Source organism: Schistocerca americana, chromosome 7, assembly GCF_021461395.2.
Source record: "Schistocerca americana isolate TAMUIC-IGC-003095 chromosome 7, iqSchAmer2.1, whole genome shotgun sequence".
In the NCBI taxonomy this organism is placed as follows: Eukaryota; Metazoa; Arthropoda; class Insecta; order Orthoptera; family Acrididae; genus Schistocerca; species Schistocerca americana.
Window position 1 is genome coordinate 95,143,874 of NC_060125.1, and position 8,925 is coordinate 95,152,798.

The following is an 8,925-nucleotide window of genomic DNA, read 5'->3' on the forward strand; positions in this document are numbered from 1 at the left end:
GGCTCGCCGGTTTGATATTCCTGGGCAAGGATGACACTTAATGGCTCTTCTTTTGTGCCACCCTTAGCGACCAGAGAACATCGAACCATGATTTACTGTCGCTTGACAGTAGGCATCCATCAGGAAATGTCGATAGGCGTCGTTGACGTCTGCAAGTTTCTCTGGGCAGTACCTGTCAAAAGGCTCCACGCCCCTTGTGTTGTTTCTCCGCGGCCGTCTCGTCACGGTCGCGTGCGTGTGGTGCGTTGCCAGCAGATGGATTTCCGCGCGGTGGACCGCTCGCCCATCTCAGGTCATCGCCTCGAGGAAGGGTCGCCCGGGGCGGCCGCCCATTAGCTCCAGGTACAAGGGAAAGTGTTTGCCGCGTACCCTTCTTTTGTTGTCGGCCGCGCTCCCGAAGTGGCCTGGCTGACAGCGTCCCCCGCTGGGAAACCCACCAGTTTACAACTAGTCCGGCTGCTCCCGCTGTCTCGTAAGAGTTTAGCCGGTTCGCTTTCACGTTCTCAACTGCATTCACAGAAAAAATTTTTTTTATCGTAGTTATGTGATTACACAATGTCATACATAATATCACTTAGTATTGTCTTTCACAATTTTTAAGAACAAACGTGAGACCTAATTTTTTTTTTTTATAAAAATAATTAGATGAATCGACAATATAAAATAAAATTTAAATGACTTGACAATGTAAAAAAAATAAAAGTGAAATGACTTTACAATGTAAAAAAAAATAAAAAAATTAAATGAACTGACAATATAATATTTAAATCCACATCACTAATGTGGTTCACTTACATTTTAATAAATCCAATGCTACTTATTAATTCACTAAAATGAATAGAATTATGCCTTGTGCAAGTATAGGTCAGGACAGCATAGGGTTCACATGTTATTTACACACACATACATGCACACCTGTTGTCTATTCTACAAACTAACTACTCATAAACATGCATTACTCAATATTCTACTTCTATCCACTACTAGTTAAGCCAATAAGCTACTTCAATGCTATTTCAACACCGTGTATATACCACTACAACATTCTTCTAATTCGTCCTCTTCTTGACGCTCGCGGCATACGTCTTGTCACATGATAAATATGGAGAAACTTTCCTTAAACATACACAGTAAAAAGAACAATGGTTATTTACACGCCAAAACATTTATACCAGTTCGCACACCTGAAAAGAGACTCGCAATTATACATTTATCAGACTCATATATTCACACATAAAACAGTAAGAAAATTTTACCTAAAATTACGTTATCACAACAATTAATCACGCAGATGACTCTGAGAAGGTTAAAAATATTTGCATTATACAGGTTATATTACATTTTCTTACCCATTTTGCTGCGATTTCGTTCCTTCTTTAAGTTACCTCTCGCTTCCAAATCAGTCATTTCGCCTGTGGTGGTTATTCTGGATTCATTTCTCATGAATGGCAAAATTGTGGTCACCTCTATTCTGTAAAACAGTATCATCTTAACATATTGAACTTACAACAGACACAAAAGATCCGAATCCTCCTGCAGTTTAAATGACAAATGTTTTGCTTCATCCTTGTTACCTTAAACCAAGCTTTCCTTCGTTCCCATAATCAAAATTATTTAATCATCCTCTACCTTCAAGAGGGAAATTTCCTCAGTACAAATCATATAGGCTGCAGTGCATCCCGCACCAGCGAAAACGGTAAGCTGTAATGCTCACAGCATCAGCAAAAATACATAAACGTCGCTTTTCTAGGACAAGTATTAACGCAGAATAATTTTTTTAGGCTTTGGCTCAACATCAATCAAGACTACAAAAAGGATCCATATTTCTGTACCAGTCTCCATTTGCTGAAAAACTGCTCGTATTTGACTACCACAATAATATTTCAGGGCCACGTAAATTACACAAACCACAATTCTTCTTTCACCTTGAAGGGAATCAATCTACTTACGAAATCCACAGACAGCACTTTCCGTACTCAGCTATAAAGAACAAAAAAGACATATATCATCAATATTAACATATCATCGCATATTGGGAAGCCAATGGTTAAACAATCGTATTATCGCATCCTGTTTTTAAGATTCTGAACTTACTCATTCCTATCTTAAAATATTCATACAGCACGCATACTATAGTAAGAGATCCTCATTTATACTGACAGATACAGAATAGTAATAGATAGATAGTAACACTGAAAGCAGAAAATCGGAAACAAGGCTACTAACAGCTGGGGACCTGGGTTTGCCAGACCCATAATACCCACAGATCGGATATTCCCCTGAGTTTTGCATTAATTCAACACAGATCTTGCTTCTCTCAGGAGCGGCTCTTTTCAATTTACACACACAAAAAAAACAGCATTTCACTCGTTCACAAGGAAACCTTTTATCTTTACGTTTGAATCAAACTAAATCCTAATTGCACAAGGAAATAAAACAAATTAACAACATCACTTCAATCAATCACATAAAAACATCATTATCATTAATTTTTACCAACATATTATTCAAAATGCATGTCACAAATTTAAACTAATCAATTCATTCTCTTCACCGTCCTCTCTACTCCCCACTGCCCTTTCTACTCAATGTATGGTTTTACGTTTGACACATGGTGTAGCCCTTTTGATTTCTTCGATCGAAGAGTTTCCACTTCTATGGCGTTTTCATGGGGAATCTTCCTTATCCGATACGGGCCGTTAAAGAGATTAAAAAATTTCTTGCAGACACCTGACCGTTTGTTAGACAGCTTGTGTGATCTGATAAGGACTTTTTGTCCTACATGAAACACTGTTTTTCTCACGTGTTTCTTATACGCCTTGACTCTGGCTTCTGCTGCACGCTTGATGTTGCGTAAAGCTAAGTCAACAATTGCGTTCCGGCGTAGTCTCGGCTCTAGTGGCCAAGGCACCACCTCTTTGATTTTGCTTGGGGGCTCCTTGTTTTTTAGCACAGTGATTGGCGGAAGCTTTGTTGACGTATTAGGCAACTCATTAATTATGTTCTGAAATCCTTTTAGGTGTATGTCCCACGATCGGTGATCACGACTGCAGTATAACCTACATAATTTTCCTAATTCACGCATAATACGCTCACTGGGGTTCGAGCTGGGGTGAAAGAGAGATATATATATAGGTTTAATTCTTTTTCTTCGAAGCATCCGCTGCCAGTATTGCGATCTAAATTGTGGTCCATTATCCGAGATAACCCTTTTCACGCTCCCAACTTCATGCAGAAACTGCTTTGCAAATGCAGTTGCCACTGCCCTTCCTGTGGCTCGCTTCAACGGAGTCAGACACACAAACTTGGAGGTTAGCTCTACCGCTACGAAAACATATGCAAAACCTGCTTTAGATCGTATTAGTGGCCCAAATAGATCCACGGCCGCGAGGTCACAAAGTTTGCTTGGTATTATCGGGTGCAATGATGCAGCATAAGTCACTGTGGCCGCCTTTGCTCGCTGACAAGGTCCGCACACTCTAAGTACACCACGAATACGCCGTAGCATGTTATTAAAATAGCATGTCTCTTTCAGTTTTTCACAACATTTCTGTGCTCCAAAGTGACCATAACTCAAATGTATGTACCATATAATTTTGTTTACGAGTTCCTCCGGAATCACCAACACCCATCTGGAGTCGTCCGGGGCTCGTTTCTTGAATAATATTCTATTGCGCACTAAGTAGTACTGGCGTATTCCTACATTCTCCTTGTCCTCCCACTTCTTCTTTATATCTTTCAATACTGCGTCCTTATCCTGTTCGTCAGCTATACTTCCTAAAGAGGTGGTAACAAAATTCTCGAACGCTACATTCTGTAAGTATAGGATGCTAAAATTATTTTCACCGAGTTCCCTTTCTTCTGTGTGAACCAAACCTATAGGAATGCGCGATAAAGCGTCAGCAATTACATTTTTCTGTCCAGGAATGTATTCTACAGTGAAGTTATATTCCTGTAGGTATAGTGCCCAGCGTCCTAGTCTCCCATGCGTGATTTTTGTGCTCATCAGAAATTGGAGTGCACGATGGTCAGTGTACACCTTGGTGGTCCTCCCAAATAAAAAATACCTAAATTTTGAGAATGCCCAAACTATCGCGAGTGCTTCGAGTTCCGTCACGGAATAATTTTTTTCACATCGAGAGAGCACCCTGCTCCCAAACGAGATTGTTTTCCAAGTTGTAATATCATCATTTCCTTCCGTTTGAAACAGTACCGCACCTAATCCTGACAAGGAACTGTCCGTCATTAAACAGAATTCTTGTGTCAGGTCGGGATGCACGAGGATGGGAGCCTCTACCAATGCCTTTTTCAATTTATAAAATTCATCCTGTGCCTCTTGATCCCAGACCCACAAAGCGTTCTTCCCTGTTAGACCACATAGACGGGGTGTACCAAGTACACTAAAATTTATAAATCGCTTATAAAAATTGCACAGGCCTAAGAATGCTCGCAACTGTTTTTTATTTGTCGGAATTGCACACTCCGCTATCGCCGCAATTTTCTCCGGGTCAGGTTGTATTCCATTTGCTGAGACAATATGGCCTAAGAATTTTATGTTCTCTCGTCCGAACTGTGACTTATCTAAGTTGACTGTTACACCTGCCTTCTCAAAAACATCCAGTAGTCTGTTCAGAACGTCATTATGGTCCTCCCACGACTTTTCCGCAATTAATATATCATCCACGTAAATTGTCACTCGCTGTTTCAAATCATCAGGTAAAATGCTATTTAATCCCCTTATAAAAGCAGCTGATGAGACGTTTAGTCCGAACGGGAGACGCCGGAATTGGAAACAATTTCCGTAACACAGGAACGCTGTATATAATCTGCAAGATGGGTGTAGCACGATTTGCCAAAAACTCGAACGGAGGTCGACAGATGATAGTACCTTTACTCCGTGGAAACGTAAGAGTTCCTCAAGGCTCTCAGGCCTGTCCGTTTCCGACATAATAATTGTGTTTATCTGTCTCGAGTCTAGCACCAAACGAACTGAGTTGTCGCGTTTTGGCACGACAAGCAAGGGTGAATTGTACGAGCTTACTGCCCGCTCAATTATTCCTTGTTCTAACATCTTGTTTATTTCCTTCTCCACCTGGGCTTTATACGCCACGGGAATAGGGTATGGTCTAACAGAAAACTTCTGATGGTCACGTACTCTGAATTGGTACGTAAAACCCTTAATAGCCCCCGGAGTCTCAGAAAATACCCGTTCATGATTCCTAAGTAGGCAATACAATTTCTCCTTTTCCCTGTCCGTGGTTCTGACACCCGCAATGCTCTTTCTCAGTGCATCAGCAAACGCAACATCTTTCCCCTGCTCACCAGACGGAGAGCACGACTCACTTATATAGTTCACGAGTAGCTCCAGTCTGGGTTGCGACTCGGTTTGAGCTCGAAATTTTAGGCAACTAATTTCTGACTCGGCACGTAATATGCATTCATCAAATTCTAAACAAATTGGCTGATCCCCAACTTGAACTGTCATTACTCCTCCACCCATGTCAATTACTGCATGGTGGGCATTCATGAAGTCATTTCCTAAAATCATTGTCACATTCAGCATTGGGAGCACAAAGAAGTTGTACTCAAACTCTCTTCCCTGGCAGGTAAAATTAAGCCGAGTTTGCCTTCGGATTTCTATGCTCTTACCGTAGATTGCGCCCTTCACCTTAATTCCTCGCACTTGAAAAACGGGCCAAGTCCCAGTCCCTTCGCATTTTTGAAATGCTGCCTCGCTCACTATCGAGAAAGGGCTTCCAGTGTCAATGACACACTTAAAACATATTTCGTTTACTGCAACTGTCACGACTGGATTTACTCCCGAAATTTTAGCACTCGTAGTTTCTTGCAACAAATCCTCTCTAATATCTTCCCTCTCTATATACCGTATGCACTCCTTTGCCATGTCGTTCATTGGTTCCGATTGGGCGCCTTCTGCGCTGATCGTTTGTCATTGCCGGTTTTGTTCATTTCCATTTGCTGGATTATGTCTAGGGTTAGCTGGCCGAATTTCAACATCATGAGGTGCTCCGCCTATAGTCCTATTCCCACCGTGTTCACCGTAGTATCGATTCTGGTTGCCGTAACTGTTCCGTTCACGATTCTGTCCACGTCCTCGATCATTTCCGCTGTTCCACCTGTGTTCGCGACTGTTACCCCAGTTTCTATACGGCCTGTCCCGATTGTTGTTCCGTTCGCGTCGCGACGACCAGTCACGCCGTTGATTAGTACGACGGCCACGACTGCGATCGCGCTGCTGTGCCCCGTAATAACTTTGTGCCTGATTAGGCGGGCATTCTGCTGTATTATATTCCAACTCTTGGAGAAGTGTTTTAAACGTTTCTACGTCCTCTTTGCATCGTCCCGCAAGAATGACGTGCCGCAAGTGCATCGGCAATTTGGTGATGCATATCCTAATTAGTTCCGCAGGCCCGTATGGATCGTATAAAAATTGATTTGCCTGCAGCATGTGTTCGAATAGGCGTGCAGGGCTGCCGAAACCAGACTGGTTCAAATTTGGCAGCATAATTATGCCATGTTTGACCCTATCTTGTGCCGCTTCCGACCAATAGGCGGAGAGAAAGGCTTGTCGAAACTCCCGAGTGGAGTTGCAGTGACGCGCTGCCGACCTCATGCGAATCGCCGGTTCGCCTTCCAAATAGCCACACATATATTCTATCTTATGTGAACTTGCCCAGTCGGGAGGAAGACAGAACTCAAATTGCTCGAGCCATGCTCGTGGATGTATTCCTTTTTGCGAATTTCGGAATATCTCAAACTTTCTTACCGTAAGGAAATGTTTGAAATCAAATCCCCGCATTTCCTCCTGTCGAGGCCCTTGAATGTTTCTATTTTTCTCATGTCTGCCCCTCAAATTACATTCTTCCCTGTCGTCAAAATCTCCCTCGTGGCCGGAGTCCCTCTCTGCACTGTTCGTACGGCTATTTTTAGTGCTATTGGCGAGTTCGGAATCACACGCCATGCGGTTTTCCAGATGCGCCACGCGTTCTTGTAATTCGCCTGTTACAGCCTTGTGTTGCCTGTTCACTTCGAATTGTCCCTTCTGAAATCTCAGAAGCGAACGCACTTCTTCGGTCTCTGCGGCCGCTACCGGTGTAGTATTGTTCTCGCTTTCCGTCAGCTTCATCGTGCCTACAATGTCCGCTAATGCCGCAATCTTATCATCTATTTGTCTCTTGTCCTCCGCCCCAGTCTGCTTCAATTGTTCTACTTGCTGTTGCAACGCGTGGATCGCTAAACTGTTGTCCGCTATTGTGTTGCTAACGGACGTGGGACAATGCGTTTCTGCCTCTTGGACCCTCGAGAGTACCTGCTGGTGCTCCCTTTGGCATTCTTCCCTCAGCTCTTGGAAATTCCTAAGTAGCCGTTCTTCGCTTTCTTTAGATTCGGCATCGCCCCTCCGCTTGCTCTGTTCTAAGGCTTGCAGACGATCCTCGATTTGTTCAAATGTACGGCCTAATTCTTTCATAATATCACTTTTTATTTCACTTGCCAGATTGTTTATTCTTTGTGAGATATCATCGGACACTCTCTGCATCGACTTGTCGACTTTATTTGTCTGCTGGATTAGTTTTTCGTCTATTTGTTCGCCTAGCTCGCGGATAGATTTTTCAGATTTCTGCGTCATTTGTTCGCCTAGCTCGCGGATAGATTTTTCAGATTTCTGCGTCATTTGTTCGCCTAGCTCGCGGATCGATTTTTCGGATGACTCTTTATTTTGTTGCAATAAGGTTCTCATGAGTTCTGCCAAATCAATTTGGTTAGTAGGAGGCAAATTTATTTCTGGCTCTGCTGTGAGCCCGTTCGTCCTGTTTTGCATTTCGTCTGAAGTATTTCCCATTGTATTTTCGGAACTGCCCGACGCATTAACATTCGAAATCAAATTATTATCTCCTTGGTCCATGTTGCTTAAGTTGTCGGACCGCTTACTTTTAGCTTGGTTACGTGTCTGCATTAGTGCAATTTATACCCGGTACGCGACACACTAATCAAAATAAATGTGTCCCCCAAAAATTACGACAGTCACACGAAAGATACCCAACCTAGTACGCACTTTTTCACACGCAAAACAAATTTTTATCTTTGATCGAAACAGTGCAATGTACAAGCGAGAACAAAAAACACACACACATATAAAACACACAGATATAGAAAACAAAACAAGACAAACAACACAACGCCGATCAACAACGCCGTGAATCTTTTGAAAGTCTGATCGGAAACAACACAGAAGTTGTTTGAGCGCTGTAGGAAAAAAATTAAGATTATAACACGCTCGCAATCTAACGTTTCAGAGATTCCAGAGTCTAGCGGAATCACAGAACAGGGTCGCCATGTGTAATATTGCTACATGAATGTTGCTATGCTGATATCGGTGCTAATTGACAATGAAAGTGGGTTAAAAGCCGTGATCTGTCTGGGGACGTTAACCGTGGATTACTGGGCAACTGTTTCATCAGATATTTGGTCTAGGTTTACCAAGCAGACTAACATTAATGATAATCTTTTAATAGTCATACAAAACCGGTAATATATATATATAAAAAGAGAATTTAAATAAAAAGAAAGAAATCAGTTTATATTTGGAAATTTATTTTATGATTGTTCATTGAAATTTCAGCATATTATACGTGCGTTATAACTGAGCTGGTGCCTTATTTACGATTGAAAAATGTGAGATTGTAATCTTACGGAACACATAAAATATGGAGCCAAGATTGGGAGACTGCATACGACACTACATTCATAAAATAACTCACGAAGAACATTGAAACATAAGCAAGAAGCAATTAAACACAACCAACAGATTCAGTTTTTTACCCAAAGAAATTACGTTCATACCACAATCCTGTCCGTCATGTAATTACCACACACTGGTATACTAAATTCATATTAACTCTTTGT

General features: G+C 42.0%; 1 protein-coding gene across 1 annotated transcript; it reads right to left on the minus strand.

Annotated features, from left to right (window-relative positions):
• Positions 1-1,941: 1,941 nt before the first annotated feature.
• LOC124622737 (structural maintenance of chromosomes protein 2-1-like) lies at positions 1,942-7,975 on the minus strand. Its single transcript, XM_047148527.1, has 2 exons — positions 6,788-7,975; positions 1,942-1,980 (listed from the first exon to the last, which is right to left on the minus strand). Exons 1-2 carry the CDS (start codon positions 7,973-7,975, stop codon positions 1,942-1,944), a joined length of 1,227 nt encoding a protein of 408 aa, XP_047004483.1.
• Positions 7,976-8,925: the final 950 nt, after the last annotated feature.

Excerpts from the sequence above, each read along its gene's own strand:
- LOC124622737 (XM_047148527.1), bottom strand. The coding sequence starts at position 7,975 with ATGCAGACACGTAACCAAGCTAAAAGTAAGCGGTCCGACAACTTAAGC. Across the intron at positions 1,981-6,787 it reads ATTTCAAACATTTCCTTACG|CTGAGTACGGAAAGTGCTGT; the intron begins GTAAGAAAGTTT and ends TGTTCTTTATAG.